We start from the raw sequence: 24,543 nt of genomic DNA, 5'->3' as shown, positions 1-24,543 counted from the left end.
TAGACGGAGACAGTGACAAGCAGGAGTCGAGCCGAGACGAGACGGAGACAGAGGCGAGACGTTAATAAATAAACCGGGAAGACGAGACTGCATACAGGAACCATGTGACAGGTGCCACGGCGAGCGCAAAAATTTCCACGTAAAGGCCACGTGCGCTTACCTCGTGCACGTTCCCACGGGGGTTTTCAAGGTGTTCGGATTGCGGATCATCTTGTCGAGGACGCCGACTATCTGGTCGAATTTGGGCCGTTCGGCTCGATCCTTCTGCCAGCAGTCAAGCATGAGCTGATGTAGACCTGGGGGGCAGTCCATCGGCGCTGGGAGGCGGTAGCCTTCCTCTATCGCTTTGATAACCTGGAACACATCATCATCATCCTCACCATCATGATTACATCGTCATCATCATCATCACCATCATTACTATCATCATCATAACTATCATCATCATCATCATCCTCACCATCATCACTATCATCACCATCATCATCATCATCATCACCATCATTACTATCATCATCATAACTATCATCATCATCATCATCATCATCACCATCATTACTATCATCATCATAACTATCATCATCATCATCATCATCATCATTACTATCATCATCATAACTATCATCATCATCATCATCACCATCATCACTATCATCATCATAACTATCATCATCATCACCATCATCACTATCATCATCATAACTATCATCATCACCATCATCATCATCACCATCATCACTATCATCATCATAACTATCATCATCACCATCATCATCACCATCATTACTATCATCATCATAACTATCATCATCACCATCATCATCATCACTATCATCACCATCATCACTATCATCATCATAACTATCATCATCACCATCATCATCACCATCATTACTATCATCATCATAACTATCATCATCATCATCATCACCATCATCACTATCATCATCATAACTATCATCATCATCACCATCATCACTATCATCATCATAACTATCATCATCACCATCATCATCATCACCATCATCACTATCATCATCATAACTATCATCATCACCATCATCATCACCATCATTACTATCATCATCATAACTATCATCATCATCATCACCATCATCACTATCATCACCATCATCACTATCATCATCATAACTATCATCATCACCATCATCATCACCATCATCACTATCATCACCATCATTACTATCATCATCATAACTATCATCATCATCACCATCATCACCATCATCATCATCACCATCATTACTATCATCATCATAACTATCATCATCATCATCACCATCATCACTATCATCACCATCATCACTATCATCATCATAACTATCATCATCACCATCATCATCACCATCATCACTATCATCACCATCATTACTATCATCATCATAACTATCATCATCATCACCATCATCACCATCATCATCACCATCATTACTATCATCACCATCATCATCATCATCATTACTATCATCACCATCATCACCATCATCACCATCATCATCACTATCATCACCATCATCATCATCATCACCATCATTACTATCATCATCATCACCATCATTACTATCATCATCATCATCATCATCATCATTACTATCATCATCATCATCATCACCACCATTACTATCATCACCATCATCACCATCATCATCATTACTATCATCATCATCATCATCATCACCACCATTACTATCATCACCATCATCACCATCATCATCACTATCATCAACATCATCACCATCATTACTATCATCACCATCATCACCATCATCATCATCACCATCATTACTATCATCATCATCATCATCACCATCATTACTATCATCACCATCATCACCATCATCATCACTATCATCACCATCATCATCATCACCATCATTACTATCATCACCATCATCATCATCATCATTACTATCATCATCATCATCACCACCATTACTATCATCACCATCATCACCATCATCACCATCATCATCACTATCATCACTATCATCACCATCATCATCATCACCATCATTACTATCATCACCATCATCACCATCATCATCACTATCATCACTATCATCACCATCATCATCATCACCATCATTACTATCATCACCATCATCACCATCATCATCATCATCATTACTATCATCATCATAACTATCATCATCATCATCATCATCACCATCATTACTATCATCACTATCATCACCATCATCATCATCACCATCATTACTATCATCATCATAACTATCATCACCATCATCACTATAATCACCATCATTACTATCATCACCATCATCACCATCATTACTATCATCATCATCACTATCATCATCACCATCATCATCACCATCATCATTACGATCATCATCATAACTATCATCATCATCATCATCATCATCACCATCATTACTATCATCATCATAACTATCATCATCACCATCATCATCATCACCATCATCACTATCATCATCATCATCATCATCACCATCATTACCATCATCACCATCATCACCATCATCACCATCATCATCATCACCATCATTACTATCATCACCATCATCATCATCATCATCATCATCACTATCATCATCATCACCATCATCATCACTATCATCACCATCATCATCATCACCATCATTACTATCATCGCCATCATCACCATCATCACCATCACCATCATTACTATCATCATCATAACTATCATCATCATCATCATCACCATCATCATCACTATCATCACCATCATCATCATCACCATCATTACTATCATCACCATCATCACCATCATCATCACCATCATTACTATCATCACCATCATCATCATCATCATCACCATCATCATCATCATCATAACTATCATCATCACCATCATCATCACCATCATCACTATCATCACCATCATCATCATCACCATCATTACTATCATCACCATCATCATCATCATTACTATCATCATCATATCATCATCATCATCATCATCACCATCATTACTATCATCATCATCACTATCATCATCACCATCATCATCACCATCATCACTATCATCACCATCATCATCATCATCATAACTATCATCATCATCATCATCACCATCATTACTATCATCATCATAACTATCATCATCACCATCATCATCACCATCATTACTATCATCACCATCATCATCATCATCACCATCATCACTATCATCATCATCATCATCACCATCATCATTACTATCATCACCATCATCACCATCATCATCACCATCATCACCATCATTATCATTACTATCATCATCATAACCATCATCATCATCATCATCACCATCATTACTATCATCATCATAACTATCATCATCACCATCATCATCACCATCATCATCATCACCATCACCATCATCATCATCACCATCATTACTATCATCACCATCATCACTATCATCACCATCATCATCATCATTACTATCATCACCATCATCATCATCACTATCATCACCATCATCATCATCACCATCATTACTATCATCACCATCATCATCATCATCATCATTACTATCATCACCATCATCATCATCATTACTATCATCATTACTATCATCACCATCATTACTATCATCATCATTACTATCATCACCATCATCATCATCATCATCATTACTATCATCACCATCATCATCACCATCATTACTATCATCATCATTACTATCATCACCATCATCATCATCATCATTACTATCATCACCATCATCATCATCATTACTATCATCACCATCACCATCATTACTATCATCATCATTACTATCATCACCATCATTACTATCATCATCATTACTATCATCACCATCATCATCATCATCATCATTACTATCATCACCATCATCATCACCATCATTACTATCATCACCATCATCATCACCATCATCACTATCATCACCATCATCATTATCATCATCATCATCATCATCACCATCATCATCATTACTATCATCACCATCATCACCATCATCATCATCATCACCATCATCATCATCATCATCATCACTATCATCACCATCATCATCACCATCATCATCATCATCACCATCATCATCATCATCACCATCATCATCATCACCATTACTATCATCACCATCATCACCATCATTACTATCATTATCGTCATCATCATCATCACCATCATCATCACCATCATCACCATCATCACCATCATCATCACCATCATTACTATCATCACCATCATCATCATCATCACCATCATCATCATCACCATCATCATCATCATCACCATTACTATCATCACCATCATCACCATCATTACTATCATCATCATCATCACCACCATCATCATCACCATCATTACTATCATCATCATCATCACCATCATCATCATCATCACCATTACTATCATCACCATCATCACCATCATAACCATCATCATCACCATCATTACTATCATCATCATCACCATCATCATCATCACCATCATTTCTATCATCACCATCATCATCATCACCATCATTTCTATCATCACCATCATCACCATCATCATCACCATCATTACTATCATCATCATCATCACCATCATCATCATCACCATCATTTCTATCATCATCATCATCATCATCATCATCATCATCATCATCATCTTCGTACTGGAGTTAAGAGGTGACTCACGTCTTGGTTGGACATGTCCCAGTATGGACGCTCCCCGTAGGACATGACTTCCCACATGACGACACCGTAGCTCCACACGTCGCTGGCCGAGGTGAACTTCCGGTACTGGACGGCTTCTGGTGCGGTCCATCGGACTGGAATTTTCCCACCCTGTAGAGAAAAGCTGCCAGTCAGAGCGCAGCGGGAAAACATGAGACGCCGACGGAGAGCTGGGATATAGACCTGATGCAGACCAGGATGCAGGTCTACAGGCCCGATGCAGACCGGGATGCAGGTCTACAGGCCCGATGCAGACCGGGATGCAGGTCTACAGGCCCGATGCAGACCGGGATGCAGGTCTACAGGCCCGATGCAGACCGGGATGCAGGTCTACAGGCCCGATGCAGACCGGGATGCAGGTCTACAGGCCCGATGCAGACTGGTCCTACGTGTTGCATACACTTTGGCGTTCACACTGCTCGTTGTGCTGAGCGTTGACTCACCGTCGTGGTGTAGACCGCCTCGGGATCGTCGTCTATCACCCTTGACAGGCCGAAGTCCGACACTTTACACACGAGGTTGCTGTTGACCAGGATGTTCCGTGCAGCCAGATCTCGATGGACGTAGCCCATATCGGCGAGATACCTCATGCCTGCCGCTACGCCCCGCAGCATCCCCACCAACTGGATGACAGTGAACTGACCATCGTGTTTCTGCACAGCGGGGAAAGACAGGCAGGTCAGCCATGTTGAGGAGGAATGGCGGCTGCTACAGGCGGAACTCACCCTGAGGAAGGCGTCCAGCGAGCCGTTCTCCATGTACTCAATGACAATCATGACGGGCTTCCCTGAAGGGAGAGGAGCAGAACGATTCATAAAAACCTCCGCGAAGTTGGAGCTGCTCATTGTAACGTCCACTTCCTGTCTGCGCCACGGAAACGAAAACATGTCAGACAGGAGGTGGACGTGGTGGCGGCGGCGTACCTCTGGTCACCACTCCCTCCAGATGGACGACGTTGGGATGGTCAAACTGTCCCATGATGCTGGCCTCGCAGAGGAAGTCCCGCCTCTGCTTCTCCGTGTAGCCCACTTTCAGCGTCTTGATGGCGACGGACACGTCCCGCTTGCCGGGCAGCTTCAGCCGCCCGCTACACACCTCCCCAAACTCTCCTGGGAGGGTGGAGGGGGCCGCAGTCACAGAGACAATAAAAGAGCGGATCAAGCGCTTCACCATGACAAATTTAAGAAGTATTTTGAGACAAAGCAGCTGCAGAGCCAGAATGCGACACCTTGCTATGCTCGGGGGGATACAAGGCAGACCTATAATAAGATACGCTGTCACGGAGCGGCTCCGTGAAGCCCACGTAGCAGCTGTGGTTATCTCTGCCGCTACCACATGCAGACCACACACTCATGACCATGAACTCTCCTCCTCTCTGCGATCGCTCTATCAATACAGGATGCATGAAGCTGCATCCCCGCTCAGGGTGTAAATATTCCTGTCAGCATGATGTATGAGAACATGCAGCCACGGAGCGGCGCGGGACGGGCTCACCTGCTCCAATAACTCGCTCGATTTTAATGCAGGAGGCGTCCAACTCCTTGGCAAACTGATGGACAGCCCTGTTGGGGTCCTCGTAGGTTTCAGGGTCGACGTACGATTTGGTGCCTGGAAATTTAACTGTAAAAAGGTGAGAGGGTTACGGGTATGGTCAGATACACACCCTGAGATACACACCCTGAGATACACACCCTGATACGCCCCCTGATACGCGCCCCGATACACCTTGATACACGCCTTGATAACCCCCCCGGTAAAGCATCAGAACAAAAGTCGGAGCTAAAGTCGGAGCTAAAGTCGGAACAAAAGTCGGAACAAAAGTCGGAGCTAAAGTCGGAGCTAAAGTCGGAGCTAAAGTCGGAACAAAAGTCGGAGCTAAAGTCGGAGCTAAAGTCGGAACAAAAGTCGGAGCTAAAGTCGGAGCTAAAGTCGGAGCTAAAGTCGGAACTAAAGTCGGAGCTAAAGTCGGAGCTAAAGTCGGAACAAAAGTCGGAGCTAAAGTCGGAGCTAAAGTCGGAGCTAAAGTCGGAACAAAAGTCGGAGCTAAAGTCGGAGCTAAAGTCGGAGCTAAAGTCGGAACTAAAGTCGGAGCTAAAGTCGGAGCTAAAGTCGGAACTAAAGTCGGAGCTAAAGTCGGAGCTAAAGTCGGACCTAAAGTCGGAGCTAAAGTCGGAACTAAAGTCGGAGCTAAAGTCAAGTCGGAGCTAAAGTCGGAACTAAAGTCGGAGCTAAAGTCGGAACTAAAGTCAGAACTAAAGTCGGAGCTAAAGTCGGAACTAAAGTCGGAGCTAAAGTCGGAATTAAAGTCGGAGCTAAAGTCTGCTGATGAACGCAGACACTCACACTGGAAATAGAGCTCCTCGTCCCCCTCCTGGTCCGCCTTGCTGTACCCGCAGTGCCTGCACGGGGAGAAGGAAGAGAGTGGCGGAATCAGCTTATGGGAAATAAACTGCCAGAGTTACCGTGGTGACGAATGCAGAACAAGACCAATCAGTGAAGACCTCCATCTGCAGCAGAAACATCATGAAACATGCGCTGGCGTGGACATGCAGACAGCCCTGTCATGCTGCTCGGAGCGCCAGCTCAACAGGCTGGTGGCATGGGGGATGGACACACTCCGTGTGGACGTGTGTGCGTGTGTGTGTGTGTGTGTGTGTGTTAAGGCTGGGAGATATGACCTTTTAGTAATATCCCGATATTTTTATGGCATGTCACGATATACGATATATATCTCGATATTTACCTCAGCCTTGAATGAATGCTTTGGTGCATACAGTCACATCAGTAAGATGATTTTGTGTCTCCATTAAAACATAATTGTTCATACTGCATTAAGATATGCTGATTTTAAACATTCATGCCAAAAGGATGAAATTGTAACGAAGCAAACTGATCAAAACCGTATTTATTGAACAGTTAAAGCAGTGGCAGAAACATGTCATTTTAAAACAAAATAAAGTGCCTTTGCATGATGTAATAAATGCAACGTATGAAAATAGGTGCTCTAGGGGGGACTTTTCAAATGATGAACTATTATAAGGCTTTGCTTTATGGATACGTTTTTGACTTGTTGTGTATTTTTTTTAATCGCAGAGTTTAGCGTAGAAATCAGTCTTATAATCCAGGCAGAATGTCCTCGTATCGTCTCCAATAAACGGCTTCAGCCAGTTTTTATTTCAGGGTTTGATTCCCACTCCTTTCTGTACTTTCTAGAGACATGAGGAGCCAGATAAATATGCTTGTGTCACACACAGTGGATGAGGTGAGTAAGTGACAGAGGCTGTGAATGTAATCAAATAGAATTAATTGTTTTTGCGTGACATGAAAAACTGTAATTTACGTCCCACTCTGTAATCCAGAGCGGGATCAGTGGCGGATTTGGCTGTTCATTGTGACTGTAGGTGGAGTCGTGCAGGTGTCCTCTCTGCTCCTCTGACTGGCTGCAGCTGCAGCCGGAGCGACTGAGTGCTTTAGGACGGGGAGAGACTCTCCTTCTGACAATAACTTTACAATATGCGCTTTAAAGTCAGTCGCCAAAACATCAGGAAAGTCTCCAATAACTCCTGTAAAAGTCAATAGACGTGTCGCTTTTCACAAAAAGTCGCCAGATTTAGCGAGAAAGTGGCTCCACGCTGCCTCTCATGACGTAGCACGTAGCTCACGTTATGTACGTAACGAGGTGCGCTTGCTTTAACTGTCTGTGCAAAGCGGTGCAGAGTCGAGGAGGAGGGAGGAAACCCCGCCCACAGCTAAAAACACCTGCTTGACAACAGGATACTCCAATATGACGAATATAGGCATTTTCTATATTCGCACAGAGGACTAGCCACGATATCTCTGGTATATTCGATATATCGCCCAGCCCTAGTGTGTGTGTGTGTGTGTGTGTGTGTGTGTGTGTGAGAGAGAGACGAGTTTTGTGGGCACCTTCCTTCCTGCTAATCTCAAGACTTTCACTGAGTTTAATTTATTTATTCATTTGAAGAACTTCCTAAAACGTTGTCATTAAATCATTAGATGCTGCAGGAAAGCTGCTCCATGTTTGTGATTTTACCCTGAATTTATTTACAGGATAATAAACAAACAAAACAACCTCAGGGAGACGCAGCGTGGAAAGGACGCCATGTCACTACGTTTCCAAGTTCTTCTTCTTTGCTTTCGGCTTTTCCCTTTAGGGGACAGCCAATCATCTGCTTCCATCTAAGCCTCGATGTAAACCTGATCATTTAGAGCCAATCACAAGCTTCAATAGTTTGTTCCTTCCATAGAACAACCAATCATACCGTCGGATAAATGAAGAACATTCACGTCGACGAGAGTTTACTTCAATCGCATAAATTATGTCAAATGAACAAGTTTTACTTTGTGTACTTTTACCTACACTAACACTACACTACACTACAATAAGTTATTATTAAATACATCACAGTACTACTGTTACATGACAGTAAAACTGTTACATGATAGTACTGTTACATGACTGTAAAACTGTTACATGATAGTACTGTTACATGACAATAAAACTGTTACATGACAGTAGTACTATCATGTAACAGTTTTGCTGTTACATGATAGTACTACTGTTACATGACAGTAAAACTGTTACATGATAGTACTACTGTTACATGACAGTAAAACTGTTACATGATAGTACTACTGTTACATGACAGTAAAACTGTTACATGATAGTACTACTGTTACATGACAGTAAAACTGTTACATGATAGTACTACTGTTACATGACAGTAAAACTGTTACATGATAGTACTACTGTTACATGACAGTAAAACTGTTACATGATAGTACTACTGTTACATGACAGTAAAACTGTTACATGATAGTACTACTGTTACATGACAGTAGTGCTATCATGTAACAGTTTTACTGTTACATGATAGCAAAACTGTTACATGACAGTACTACTGTTACATGACGTTCACTATGCTATATCACTGTATATCACTACGCTACGTGTATATGCTACGCGCTGACTGCGCTACGCGTAAATGCTACGCGCTGACTGCGCTACGTGTATATGCTACGCGCTCACTGCGCAACGTGTTTATGCTACGCGCTCACTGCGCTACAGGTATATACTACGCGCTCACTACGCTACGCGTATATGCTACGCGCTCACTACGCTACGCGTATATGCTACGCGCTCACTACGCTACGCGTATATGCTACGCGCTCACTACGCTACGCGTATATGCTACGCGCTCACTACCCTACGCGTATATGCTACGCGCTCACAGCGCTACGCGTATATGCTACGCGCTCACTGCGCTACGCGTATATGCTACGCGCTCACTGCGCTACGCGTATATGCTACGCGCTCACTGCGCTACGCGTATATGCTACGCGCTCACTGCGTTACATGTATATTCTATGCGCTCACTACGCTACACGTATATGCTACGCGCTCACTGCACTATGTGTATATGCTACGCGCTCATTACACTACATACACATACACTGTATACGTGTGTGTGTGACCCACACACACCCACAGACCCACACACAGAAATGCAGGCCTCAGCCTCGGAGCTTTATTGAACTACTTGTATCAAAACGTCTCCACAGAATTTGCTTTAATTTTTTGTTGTGATGATGAAAATGAAGATGATGATGATGATGATGATGATGGGAGAAAGAAGCACATCATAACCCATTAGCACAGCATGCCACAAGATGATGGGTGTATGTGTGTGTGCGTGTGACAACTCCACAGACGTGGAGGCCTGTGAGTGAGAGAAAGGCTAATTGACAAGCGCAGACTCACAGGAGCGGAGAGTCAATGGGGCCCGCGAGAGCGTACCTTCTCCCGATGATGAAGCCGAACACCATGAAGACCAGGATGATGGTCCCCGCCACTGCCACCACCGCTATGATGATGACGGGGTTCTGCTCACTGGAGACAATGGCCGCTGAAGACACAGGAGACAGAGACACTGGCTGAGAGCAGCCATCTGCAGGCAGACAGGAATTAAGTCCCAATGAGCATCGTGGAGGGGGATAACTGGCCCCGCCCTCTGCCACAGAGCCCAGGAGGAGGAGGGGCTTCTATTTTTGAGCCTTTCTACACACGGCTCTACTGTTTCAGAAAGTGGGCTTAATCGTCCCAGACGGCAACGCCCTTCATCTCACACTAAGGCACATTCAGCTTGAACTGGTTCCCATTCTGGACCGCCAGCTTATGGCTGAGCTGCAGGACCCCAACTGGACCGCCAGCTTACGGCCGAGCTGCAGGACCCCGACTGGACCGCCAGCTTGTGGCCGAGCTGCAGGACTCCGACTGGACCTCCATCTTACGGCCGAGCTGCAGGACCCCGACTGGACCGCCAGCTTGTGGCCGAGCTGCAGGACCCCGACTGGACCGCCAGCTTGTGGCCAAGCTGCAGGACTCCGACTGGACCGCCAGCTTACGGCCGAGCTGCAGGACCCCGACTGGACCGCCAGCTTGTGGCCGAGCTGCAGGACTCCGACTGAACCGCCAGCTTTCGGCCGAGCTGCAGGACCCCGACTGGACCGCCAGCTTGTGGCTGAGCTGCAGGACCCCGACTGGACCGCCAGCTTACGGCCGAGCTGCAGGACCCCGACTGGACCGCTAGCTTGTGGCCGAGCTGCAGGACTCCGACTGGACCTCCAGCTTACGGCCGAGCTGCAGGACCCCGACTGGACCGCCAGCTTACGGCCGAGCTGCAGGACCCCGACTGGACCGCCAGCTTGTGGCCGAGCTGCAGGACTCCAACTGGACCGCCAGCTTACGGCCGAGCTGCAGGACCCCGACTGGACCGCCAGCTTACGGCCGAGCTGCAGGACCCCGACTGGACCGCCAGCTTGTGGCCGAGCTGCAGGACTCCGACTGGACCGCCAGCTTGTGGCCGAGCTGCAGGACTCCGACTGGACCGCCAGCTTACGGCCGAGCTGCAGGACTCCGACTGGACCGCCAGCTTACGGCCGAGCTGCAGGACCCCGACTGGACCGCCAGCTTGTGGCCGAGCTGCAGGACTCCGACTGGACCGCCAGCTTACGGCCGAGCTACAGGACCCCGACTGGACCGCCAGCTTACGGCCGAGCTGCAGGACTCCGACTGGACCGCCAGCTTACGGCCGAGCTGCAGGACCCCGACTGGACCGCCAGCTTGTGGCCGAGCTGCAGGACTCCGACTGGACCGCCAGCTTACGGCCGAGCTGCAGGACCCCGACTGGACCGCCAGCTTGTGGCCGAGCTGCAGGACTCCGACTGGACCGCCAGCTTGTGGCCGAGCTGCAGGACTCCGACTGGACCGCCAGCTTGTGGCCGAGCTGCAGGACTCCGACTGGACCGCCAGCTTGTGGCCGAGCTGCAGGACTCCGACTGGACCGCCAGCTTATGGCCGAACTGGACCAGAATGTGTTGGAGCTAAAGAAGAGCATGTGTTTATGTGGGTAAAGTTAGCGCTGACGCTGCAGCAGCAGAGGGGAAACTCGCGACACTGATGGAACTGATTAGACTGAAATGACTTGATCCCTGTGGCTCTACAGCAGCTTGTCCTCAGTGATTTCTCCTGGAAGCTGTTGTCAGCATAAAGTCAAAGCAATTTGTGTTTGGTTTGCTTGAAAGCAAATGGTTTCCCTGTTGCCGCCGTCGCTGGAACACCAGCAGGCTGTGCAGGCATACATGGAGGGCTGGGAACTCCACGAAGCAGCGTTGTCTGCATCTGCTGCTCTTTCTGGAGTTTTTGTAGCTCAGAATGGCGCCTTTCCTTCAGTTTTCCGCGGAGAATGAAGCTTTGCTGGGTTTCTGTCTGAGACACCTCTTCTCCTGTCTGCAGGAAGGAACATGATTGCTTTCCATCTCTTCCTGCAGAAGGATTTCTTTGTGCTTCAGTGTCCTGCTCTGGTTTGGGATCTTCGTAGGGAACGTAGCGAGAACATGTCAGCATCATTGCATGTCTAACAAACATGATGGCAGACATGTAAACCCTTTCCTACGTCCACATCAGCCTTTAGATCCGATCCGAGTCCGTTTGCTGGGAAAGTCGCTTCGTTTAGTGAAATCTGAAACGAGTTCTGATCCGGACCAAACAACCGGACTCGATCCGCCTACAAACGCAGGTCTCGGTCCGTTTCAAGTCCGGTTCTTTGGTCTGAATCAGAATCAGTTTGGAGCGTTCACATTTCCCCAAACGGACTCGGCTGATGTGGACGTGGAGGAACCTGATAAACGTACAGAAACCCAAAAGAAAAATAATATTTCAAGGCAGGAATATTATCTAGAACCGAGACAAAAGTCTGAAAGGATTTTTATGAACTTTGTCTGCAGATATAACTGATGACCAGACATGTTTCTGCCTGATGTGTTTTAGCGCCGCTGATATCGTTGGAAATCCTCATTTCTCCAACAAACAGCAGCAGACGCCCGACAGACTTTACCTGATGGTCCGGATTCTGCTGGATTTTCATGCAGAATGACAACATGAGGTCTGACTGACAGCTGCTCTGATGGACAGACGCAGAGCAGACAACAGGTAACGTGTTACTGAGAGGAAGCCATGCTGGTCATCCCAGGCCTACCTGTGGCCTCCTCCTTGGTGGTGATCTCCAGTCTGGGGCCGAAGGTGCCGAATCCTGCCTGTGTGAAAGCTCTGATCTGGAAGACGTAGGCCGTGCTGGGCTTGAGGTTGTTGACTGTGGCCGAGGTGGATTTGGATCTCACCGTGGAGTAGATCCGGTCCTTCTGGTCCTGCAAACAGGTCGCACCATCTGAGTTTTTGCTGAAAGCGTAACATGAAGCTGCAGTGACAGAGCTGTTTTCATAAACTGCAGATAGTTTGTGACCATGCGGGATGAAAACACACATCTCAGACTAATTTACATATTATATATTTAAATGAGGCTTTCTTCAGAGATAGACAATCATCTTGGTAGATTTAGTATAATGCATATTTCCACAGCATTAATCCCATCAGAGACCTGTCACGTTAGCCGCTTAACTGCTCCGAGCCGCTCTTTAAAAGCAATTAAAACTTTTTCTTTGCTAACTCCACCTGCCTACAGCTTGTGGATAGTTTCAGACATAACAGCGGTGAAGCTGTTAGATCTGTTTCAGACCGTTTCAGCTCAGGGTGGCATTTCCTCCACTGCAAAGCCAAGTCTGACAAACTGGAAGAATATGAAAAGGACTGTGTAGAATGAAGATCATGTTGAGCTCTATCGAACAGAACAGCTTCTCCTGGGGGGTCGGGCCTGCCACCCTGACGCAGGCGTGGACCTCTGGTCTGCATGCATCCTGTCCTCAGCTTATCTAGAAATGTAAAGGTGAGCTAGAATCCAGATGGATCTGTTCGACGAGACGTTGGCTACGCTTACAGGATGTTGAATCATTCAGAATTAATAATTCAGAATTAACGGGTTCTCCTCCAAGTTTACATGAAGATAATAATTCTGAATGAAGGTTTACATGAAACCCGTCCTTAATTCCTCTTCAGAGCGGCGGGTTGGGAAGGGTTCTGATTGGACAGAGGGTGCACGTGACGTATGACGTATACCGGATATAAACAAAGCTGGCTCCCTGCTTCTTGTCTTTTCACTTGTAAAAACTACATAATAAGAACCAGTTTCTGCTATTTTTATTCTAAATGTGAAGTAGCAGCTCAACACCAGCATACTACTCCACTTTCTGCAGCAACTGAGGAGGAGAGGAAAGAAAGACCACCGAACACGGAGGTAAAACAACGTCATCGGGACAGGACAAGGTAACGAGCATGCTCAGAACGACCAGAATTAACTTAGAGTGGAATGAAGGTTTACATGACAGAGGAATTCAGTAGTTTGGGATTAAAATGGGAATAAACCAGACATTACATCGGGATTAAGTTTCATTCCGGATAGAGATTAGCATTAGGAATGAAGTGTTTACATGGTCGTTTTTCATCCGTTTAAAGCAGAATGAACTTTTATTTGGAATTAAACAGGAATTAAAACTCCCATGGAAACGTAGCGATTGTTTGGTCAGAGCCAGTGGGGGGTGGGTCAACCAGTAGGGGACGTGGGGGGGCGACCGGTAGGGAGACGTGGGCGGCGACCGGTAGGGAGACGTGGGGGGGCGACCGGTAGGGAGACGTGGGCGGCGACCGGTGGGGGGACGTGGGCGGGCGACCTTTAGGGAGACGTGGGGGGGCGACCGGTGGGGGGACACGTGGGCGGCGACCGGTGGGGGGACGCGGGGGGGCGACCTTTATGGAGATGTGGGCGGCGACCGGTGGGGGGACGTGGGGGGGCGACCTTTATGGAGATGTGGGCGGCGACCGGTGGGGGGACGTGGGGGGGCGACCGGTGGGGGGACGCGGGGGGGCGACCTTTAGGGAGACGTGGGCGGCGACCGGTGGGGGGACGCGGGGGGGCGACCGGTGGGGGGACGCGGGGGGGGGCGACCGGTAGGGAGACGTGAGGGGGCGACCGGTGGGGGGACGCGGGGGGGCGACCTTTAGGGAGATGCGGGGGGGCGACCGGTAGGGAGACGCGGGGGGGCGACCTTTAGGGAGACGTGGGCGGCGACCGGTGGGGGGACACGGGGGGGGCGACCGGTGGGGGGACGCGGGGGGGCGACCGGTGGGGGGACGCGGGGGGGCGACCGGTAGGGGGACGTGGGCGGCGACCGGTGGGGGGACGTGGGCGGCGACCGGTGGGGGGACGCGGGGGGGCGACCGGTGGGGGGACGCGGGGGGGCGACCGGTAGGGAGACGTGGGCGGCGACCGGTGGGGGGACGCGGGGGGGCGACCTTTAGGGAGACGTGGGGGGGCGACCGGTGGGGGGACGCGGGGGGCGACTGGTAGGGGGACGTGGGCGGCGACCGGTGGGGGGACGCGGGGGGGCGACCTTTAGGGAGACGTGGGGGGGCGACCGGTGGGGGGACGCGGGGGGCGACTGGTAGGGGGACGTGGGGGGGCGACCTTTAGGGAGACGTGGGGGGGCGACCGGTGGGGGGACGCGGGGGGCGACTGGTAGGGGGACGTGGGGGGGCGACCTTTAGGGAGACGTGGGGGGGCGACCGGTGGGGGGACGCGGGGGGCGACTGGTAGGGGGACGTGGGGGGGCGACCGGTGGGGGGACGTGGGGGGGCGACCGGTGGGGAGACGTGGGGGGGCGACCAGTGGGGGGACGTGGGGGGGCGACCGGTGGGGGGACGCGGGGGCGACCGGTGGGGGGACGTGGGGGGGCGACCTTTAAGGAGACGCGGGGGGGCAACCGGTAGGGAGACGCGGGGGGGCGACCGGTAGGGTCCCAGCTCGGTCTTTCCTTCCTTGCAGCCGCTGGAAGAAGCGATGTGTTCAGACTGGAGGTAATCGGAGTGGAAGACAACAGCAGCTGATTTCTAACACGGCTGTGCTGAGGTGTGTGTGTGTGTGTGTGTGTTTGACAGAAGGACTTTAGCCTGATTAAAATGTGATGAGCATCTCGTCCATGACTGCAGTAATGAGAGCAGGAAGTGACGTCCCGTCTCTACGGCGTGCAGACGGACTCCACGGCGAGGAGGCGCCTCGCCGGTACGGAGCAGCTCGGGAGGAAACTCACTTTTTCGTAGTATTTGATTTCATACTCTGTGATGACGCCGTTGGGTTGGTGGGGCTCCTGCCAGGACAGCTGGACGCTGCGCTGCAGGACCTTCTCCTTGATGACCTCGCTGACCTGGGACGGAGCTGTGTAGAGAGAACGGGTCAATAAGAGGAGGCACACACACATGCGTCACACACTTCCAGCGCCGCTCGGTTACGCGACTAAATGTCTCCACCCATGAAGAAACTTTCAGCTTCATCCCAGCCGCTGCAGAAGAGAAACCTGGAAATTCTAAATGATGATTCGTTTCGGGTTCAGCAGAATAGGCCGGCGTTCGGTCCGCCTGCTGACGGCCGTCAGACAGACTCTCAGGCCAACCCCCAACTTCCTCCTCACACCATCTCCGGCTCCGTGCACGACTCATTCTGGTTAACATCTACAACATGCAGACCTGCTGAACGGTGCGCACACACACTCTTCTGTTTGTTTGATAAACGTAGCATTGGGTGGAGCTAAACGTAGAGGTGGGTGGAGCTAAACGTAGAGGTGGGTGGAGCTAAACGTAGAGGTGGGTGGAGCTAAACGTAGAGTCGGGTGGAGCTAAACGTAGAGTCGGGTGGAGCTAAACGTAGAGGTGGGTGGAGCTAAACGTAGCGGTGGGTGGGGCTAAACGTAGAGGTGGGTGGGGCTAAACGTAGAGGCGGGTGGAGCTAAACGTAGAGGCGGGTGGAGTTAAATGTAGAGGCGGGTGGAGCTAAACGTAGAGGCGGGTGGAGTTAAATGTAGAGGCGGGTGGAGCTAAACGTAGAGGCGGGTGGAGTTAAATGTAGAGGCGGGTGGAGCTAAACGTAGAGGCGGGTGGAGCTGCAGTAATTACTGTAGTGCCAACTTTTCCTGCAGGAACAGCTGCTGCTCGTCTCCCGTCTCTATATCACGCCGTGCCTTCGGCCTCCCTACATCTTCCACCGCCGTTACGCTGCATCGTCACTGTAACCATCATCCTTTCCTTAAAGGGGTGTTATTCTGGTATTTGGAGTTTTCTGAGCTTTCTACAGTGTTACAGCGTTGAATCCTCATCAGACATGTGAACGGCACTGTTTTTTATCACCTAAACGCATGTTTGAGTTTGAGTTTGAGTTCCAGCACGCTCTCCATTTGGTTTCCATGGCAACAAAAAACACGTGGTTTTAGAGAGTTTTTTCTACGTGGAAATCCTTGTGACGTCCCGGGGGATAAGGTTGGGTGATTGGTTACCTTCTACTGGTTAACAAGGGCATGTACAAATACATCAGGCGGGTGGAAAACGTGGGATAAAGTTATTTCCAACGATGGCTGGTGAGTTTACCAAAGAGAGACATCCTGCTGCATTCGTTGCTGTGGGTTGCTGTTTTCCACTTGTTGTTATAATGACGGTGAAAGCAGGTGCGGTGCGCGCTCCCGATGTAGTGCAGTGGCGGGAGGCGGGGCTTAATGCGGAAGAGTCTCAATCCACTCGTTTTGCCCGCAGGCTGATCTGACAGCCTACGGAGAGGGTCGGTCTGAAGTAAATAAAGCCATTTGTGACAATAACTCCATCAATCCCAGCCCTTCTGGTCTCAGAAATAAAAATAAATTAGCCTGAAATGCACAGAATAGTTCCACTTTAAAGAGCCCTGGGAGAGAAACGCGGATTAACAACCGTCACCCTGAGGTGCTTCCTGTAGGCCCGCCTCCTGCAGCCCCGCCCTCCGGCAGCCCCGCCTCCTCGGGGCAGACCGGATGAATGAGTCCATGTGAGGGAAGGTGGAAGCATCCTGCAGAGGAGCTGCACGCCGCGCTTTCATTGGTCTCCGGGATCTGTGACAGCTCAGCTGATCTGCCTCCACCTTCCAGCCCCATGCGGCGCCAGAGACCTCCTCCATCTGCACATGTGCAGCAGCTGCTGAAGTGCCGCTGCCTTGCTCAGTGGACATGAGCTGAGGATGTCCAGTCTGACCCCGGATGACCTCAGACTCCCTGCCATGACTGCGTCTGGATGAAGAGCTCATTAGGCCCCGTCCTGCCAGAACCAGCTAGGACCCCCCCCCTTAGTAAGACGTGCTCTTCCTTTCTACGGTGGTTTTCCTGCAGGCCGAGCGCGGCGTCCTTCAGCCCTCGCCTGTCGCAGCAGTGTCTCGGCCAAGTCCCCCCTCCTCCTCCAGCTCCGGAGCGGGGAGACCTCGGCTGTTTCCACGGGGACCAGGAGACCACTGAGCGGTGCCAGCAGACATGCTGTTCCTGAAAGGTGATCATTCCAGGCAGCTGATTGTCAGAAAGGAAAGTGAACCATTCTTCGTTTTTACAGGCTTGGAAATGAAAACTACAGCTGAGCCTTAATTCTAGAAAAGAAAGAAAATGCTTTCCGGGCTCTGTGACTCCCCTGTGAAGCGGTCAGACGGCGCCGTGCGACAGCCATTAACGACTTGATATCAGAGCGCCGAAGCAGCAGCCTCTCAGCCAACCTGTGGGCTCAGCGCGGCGGAAAACCATATAATTGTTCTGACGGTCTAAAGAGTGTTTGGGACGACATTTGTGCATTCATCGTGCGATATTAGAAAATGCTTTGGTGACCTGAACACCTGCTGCTGCAAAGCCAAGTGATCCAGAAGGCGGCCGGCCAAGCGTGCTCGGCATCAGGAAGCTGAGTGAACACACTCTACGTTGCATTTTTAATGCTCTGCTTTCAGCAGAACGGAGGGAGTTTGTTACATAAGCGTCCTCCGTTTGCGCCTCATAAACCAACTCGGAGAAAAGTCCGAGATTCATTCCTGCTGCTGCAGCTGGACGCCGACACAGGACTGTTCAGCGCCGTCTGGAGGCTTTTCCTGGCTCATTTATGGTTTATTTCATTTGAGCAGAATGTCCTCCAGAGAACTTCTAATCCACACTGCAAGCTGCTGGATGGATGAACGAGTCTGAACATCGTGTTGCGGCTGCTTTCCAGCCTGCTGGGGTCCGAGCAGGTCGCCGTCGAGCCGCTTTCTGCACTGACCAGAAACAGGAACTAGTCCGACTAGTAGGACTAGTTCCGGACTAGTCGGACTAGTCCGGAACTAGTCCTACTAGTCGGACTAGTCAGGAACTAGTCAGGAACTAGTCCGATTAGTCAGGAACTAGTCAGACTAGTCAGGAACTAGTCAGGAACTAGTCCGATTAGTCAGGAACTAGTCAGACTAGTCAGGAACCAGTCCGACTAGTCAGAAACTAGTCAGACTAGTCAGGAACTAGTCAGACTAGTCAGGAACTAGTCAGGAACTAGTCCGATTAGTCAGGAACTAGTCAGGAACTAGTCCGATTAGTCAGGAACTAGTCAGACTAGTCAGGAACTAGTCAGGAACTAGTCCGATTAGTCAGGAACTAGTCAGACTAGTCAGGAACCAGTCCGACTAGTCAGAAACTAGTCAGACTAGTCAGGAACTAGTCAGACTAGTCAGGAACTAGTCAGGAACTAGTCCGATTAGTCAGGAACTAGTCAGGAACTAGTCCGATTAGTCAGGAACTAGTCAGACTAGTCAGGAACTAGTCAGGAACTAGTCCGATTAGTCAGGAACTAGTCAGACTAGTCAGGAACCAGTCCGACTAGTCAGAAACTAGTCAGACTAGTCAGGAACTAGTCAGACTAGTCAGGAACTAGTCAGGAACTAGTCCGATTAGTCAGGAACTAGTCAGACTAGTCAGGAACTAGTCAGGAACTAGTCAGACTAGTCAGAAACTAGTCAGACTAGTCAGAAACTAGTCAGGAACTAGTCCGATTAGTCAGGAACTAGTCAGACTAGTCAGGAACTAGTCAGGAACTAGTCAGACTAGTCAGAAACTAGTCAGGAACTAGTCCGATTAGTCAGGAACTAGTCAGACTAGTCAGGAACTAGTCAGGAACTAGTCCGATTAGTCAGGAACTAGTCAGACTAGTCAGGAACTAGTCAGGAACTAGTTAGACTAGCAAACAGCACCACAGGAACGCACCATGAAGACGATCTCTGACTGCCCGCCATGGCGTGGAAGTGGAAACGCACCAGCAGAGTGAGGCGGCCAACTGGAAGATGGCGCTGATGAAGAACAAGACATGTGGTCCACTGTGCACACGCCCACGACAACCGATACTGATTGTTGACCTGGTGTAGAAGAACCCGTACCGTGGAGAACACCGCGGTGTGACTGCCTTCACCGCGGACTGCAGGCAGGACTTGTTCTACCAGGCGCCGCGGTGCGTTTCCAAAGCGTCCCGGAAGCGCCACCGCTTTCCGCTTCTCTGAAATGAACGTCGATCTATCTCTGCAGCTTAGAAAACCTCGTCCATCAGTCGCTTCGGCAGGAAGCTGCTCCGAGTCGTCCTATCCACTGCCGGCGGGACGACCATCCTCCCTCCTTTCTGTCACTTCGCCACATTTCAGGCAACAGCAGCGGTTTTATTTCCACCTTAGTCGGTGGCCAGTGGGCACGAAACACACAACATACTGCAGTCCTGTAGGTCCACGGAGCATGCTCAGTCAGTCACATAACCACGGATGATGGATGGATAGAAGGAGTGTCTGTGGTTGGCTTTCCATTCAGGAGTGAAGCTGAACTAGAACGTTCTTCACATCCAACAGAGTGGAACCAGCTGGTGAGCCGAGAGCGGCTGGACGAAGCCAGAACGCCACCTTGCTGTCAACCCCGCCTGGTATGAGCATCTATGCTGACGGATCTGAAGCTTCACTAAAGTTGCAGACAGTTCACCCATCAGTGGCTAACTTTGTGGTTTCTGGAGCATTTTTTAAGGCCAATGATTCCCAGGCACCGTGAACGCTTCGGGGAGACGAGCATGAAATACCCTTGAACCAAGCCTGTTTGAAAATAGAGTTTTAAAGATCCAGACAAAGGACAGAGTACTCGCTGCATAACAATGCCAGCCGAGGCGGGGACACCTTTAGTGACCATGCAGGGAGGTCAAAGGCTGCTCCGTTTGAAAGCAATTAGCTAGGCCTGATTTGAAGGAGACCTAGGCTGGGTCTTTCATGTTCTATAGGGCTGACAGCTGTAGAGGTGATGGGATGATTATTAATACATATCTGATGCAGTCGCTGCTGACAGCTCAACACAGCCATCATACCACCCCCCCCCTCATTATTTCCCAGTTCAAGGACTCAGCACATCAGTTCTGTAGATCAACAGAGAGGCAGCAGATACAATTCTCTTTTCCTCAGAGTGTTTTTTTTAATGAAATGATGAGGTCTGACAGAGATGTGTCTATGAAGAGATGTTGGGATGAATTCGGCCAGGAAGTGAGCACCTTGCATGGCAGTGAATATTTCTCCCTCCATGACGCCCGACGCTCAAGCAAGTAAATGGTTTCTGGTGTTAGAGTCGCTGAGTGCATCACCCACAGCTTAAGTATAGCGGAGCTCGCTGCAGCCAAGCCAGGAATCAGAATCACAGTGGAGGGTCACTGGGGGAAATTGCATTCATGCTGCACTGACATGCACATGAGGCACACTGTGCATGATTACCCCTCCAACACCTCCTGACAGGGAGTTCATTTTAACACTGGCTGGTATTCCAATCCGCTGGCGCCCTCATGAAATCACACTGCCATTCAGGAAGGTAACAGATGCAGAAATCATTGGTCAGCTGTGTTGCATAATTGCTAAACCAGCAGGGACGCTTCTTATTGAAGAAGCACTCAGCTTTCCTGTGTCACTGCTCAGATTAGACAGCTTCATCATCAGCCTCCATGATTTCTTCAAGTCATCCCAGACTGGATGTGAAATAGCCATATTTATTTTCCCTCATGTCGAGTGAGAATAGAGTCATTCTGGCATGATTGTGCTGCAGGGCACATTTACATAATCGTGTACCTGAAAGGGTGACAGGATGGCCTTGTTCACACCAGCTGCTAAAATACTCCTACATGGACAGATGTGCACACTCTGATGAGATTTGAAGCCGATGAAGACAGCGCGAGGATTTTTCCTATTTCTAATCACAGTATCAAAGATAGATTCCGGGTAAAAATGTATATTTATGGCTCATATTTTAAGCTCTTCTACACAAGTGCCACCTTTCAATCCCTGCACTGCAGACGCTGTTTGTGCAGGTTAGGTAGCGTCAGTCCTTACACACAGCGTACCACCACGTCAGCATGCCATCCTGCGCCCTACATCCTGTCTCCTGCATCCTACATCCTGCATCCTACACCCTACATCCTGCATCCTGTCTCCTGCATCCTACATCCTACGCCCTACATCCTGTCTCCTGCATCCTACATCCTACGTCCTGCAGACGCTGTTTCTGCAGGTTAGGTAGCGTCAGTCCTTACACACAGCGTACCACCACGTCAGCATGCCATCCTGCGCCCTACATCCTGTCTCCTGCATCCTACATCCTGCATCCTACACCCTACATCCTGCATCCTGTCTCCTGCATCCTACATCCTACGCCCTACATCCTGTCTCCTGCATCCTACATCCTACGTCCTGCAGACGCTGTTTCTGCAGGTTAGGTAGCGTCAGTCCTTACACACAGCGTACCACCACGTCAGCATGCCATCCTGCGCCCTACATCCTGTCTCCTGCATCCTACATCCTGCATCCTACACCCTACATCCTGCATCCTGTCTCCTGCATCCTACATCCTACGCCCTACATCCTGTCTCCTGCATCCTACATCCTACGTCCTGCAGACGCTGTTTGTGCAGGTTAGGTAGCGTCAGTCCTTACACACAGCGTACCACCACGTCAGCATGCCATCCTGCGCCCTACATCCTGTCTCCTGCATCCTACATCCTGCATCCTACACCCTACATCCTGCCTCCTACATCCTACATCCTGCGCCCTACATCCTGCATCCTGTCTCCTGTCTCCTGCATCCTACGCCCTACATCCTGCATCCTGTCTCCTGTCTCCTGCATCCTACGCCCTACATCCTGCATCCTGTCTCCTGTCTCCTGCATCCTACGTCCTGCATCCTACATCCTACGCCCTACATCCTGCATCCTGTCTCCTGTCTCCTGCATCCTACGTCCTGCATCCTACATCCTACGCCCTACATCCTGCATCCTGCATCCTGCATCCTACATCCTACGCCCTACATCCTGCATCCTGTCTCCTGTCTCCTACATCCTGTCTCCTGTCTCCTGCATCCTACGCCCTACATCCTGCATCCTGTCTCCTGTCTCCTACATCCTGCATCCTGTCTCCTGTCTCCTGTCTCCTACATCCTGCATCCTGTCTCCTGTCTCCTGCATCCTACATCCTGCATCCTGCATCCTGTCTCCTGTCTCCTGTCTCCTGTCTCCTGCATCCTACGCCCTACATCCTGCATCCTGTCTCCTGTCTCCTGCATCCTACATCCTACATCCTGTCTCCTGTCTCCTGTCTCCTGCATCCTACGCCCTACATCCTGCATCCTGTCTCCTGCATCCTACATCCTGTCTTCTGTCTCCTGCATCCTACATCCTGTCTTCTGTCTCCTGCATCCTACGTCCTGCAGACGCTGTTTCTGCAGGTTAGGTAGCGTCAGTCCTTACACACAGCGTACCACCACGTCAGCATGCCATCCTGCGCCCTACATCCTGTCTCCTGCATCCTACATCCTGCATCCTGTCTCCTACATCCTACATCCTGCGCCCTACATCCTGCATCCTGTCTCCTGTCTCCTGCATCCTACGCCCTACATCCTGCATCCTGTCTCCTGTCTCCTGCATCCTACGCCCTACATCCTGCATCCTGTCTCCTGTCTCCTGCATCCTACGTCCTGCATCCTACATCCTACGCCCTACATCCTGCATCCTGTCTCCTGCATCCTACATCCTGCATCCTACATCCTACGCCCTACATCCTGCATCCTGTCTCCTGCATCCTACATCCTGCATCCTACATCCTACGCCCTACATCCTGCATCCTGTCTCCTGTCTCCTGCATCCTACGTCCTGCATCCTACATCCTACGCCCTACATCCTGCATCCTACATCCTGCATCCTACATCCTACGCCCTGTCTCCTGCATCCTGTCTCCTGTCTCCTGTCTCCTGCATCCTACGCCCTACATCCTGCATCCTGTCTCCTGTCTCCTACATCCTGCATCCTGCATCCTGTCTCCTGTCTCCTGCATCCTACATCCTGCATCCTGCATCCTGTCTCCTGTCTCCTGCATCCTACGCCCTACATCCTGCATCCTGTCTCCTGTCTCCTGCATCCTACATCCTGCATCCTGTCTCCTGCATCCTACGCCCTACATCCTGCATCCTGTCTCCTGCATCCTACATCCTGTCTCCTGTCTCCTGTCTCCTGCATCCTACGTCCTGC

At 49.8% G+C, this 24,543-nt stretch overlaps 1 protein-coding gene across 1 annotated transcript in view; it reads right to left on the bottom strand.

The window, feature by feature from the left end:
- Nucleotides 1-24,543, bottom strand: part of epha7 (eph receptor A7) — a 110,366-nt gene that overhangs the window by 4,848 nt on the left and 80,975 nt on the right. Inside the window, exons 6-15 of the mRNA XM_079255875.1 lie at nt 16,263-16,387; nt 13,262-13,430; nt 10,522-10,630; nt 7,047-7,102; nt 6,198-6,323; nt 5,627-5,812; nt 5,429-5,490; nt 5,147-5,356; nt 4,665-4,814; nt 161-354 (exon numbers count right to left, since the gene is read on the bottom strand). Coding sequence (XP_079112001.1) covers nt 161-354; nt 4,665-4,814; nt 5,147-5,356; nt 5,429-5,490; nt 5,627-5,812; nt 6,198-6,323; nt 7,047-7,102; nt 10,522-10,630; nt 13,262-13,430; nt 16,263-16,387 — 1,387 coding nt within the window. The remainder of the gene's footprint in view (nt 1-160; nt 355-4,664; nt 4,815-5,146; nt 5,357-5,428; nt 5,491-5,626; nt 5,813-6,197; nt 6,324-7,046; nt 7,103-10,521; nt 10,631-13,261; nt 13,431-16,262; nt 16,388-24,543) is intronic.

The sequence above is a fragment of the Telmatherina bonti genome (assembly GCF_933228915.1).
Source record: "Telmatherina bonti genome assembly, chromosome: 16".
Lineage (NCBI taxonomy): Eukaryota > Metazoa > Chordata > Actinopteri > Atheriniformes > Telmatherinidae > Telmatherina > Telmatherina bonti.
Note: the sequence above shows the minus strand (reverse complement) of the source record. Positions and strands in the feature narration are given on the sequence as shown.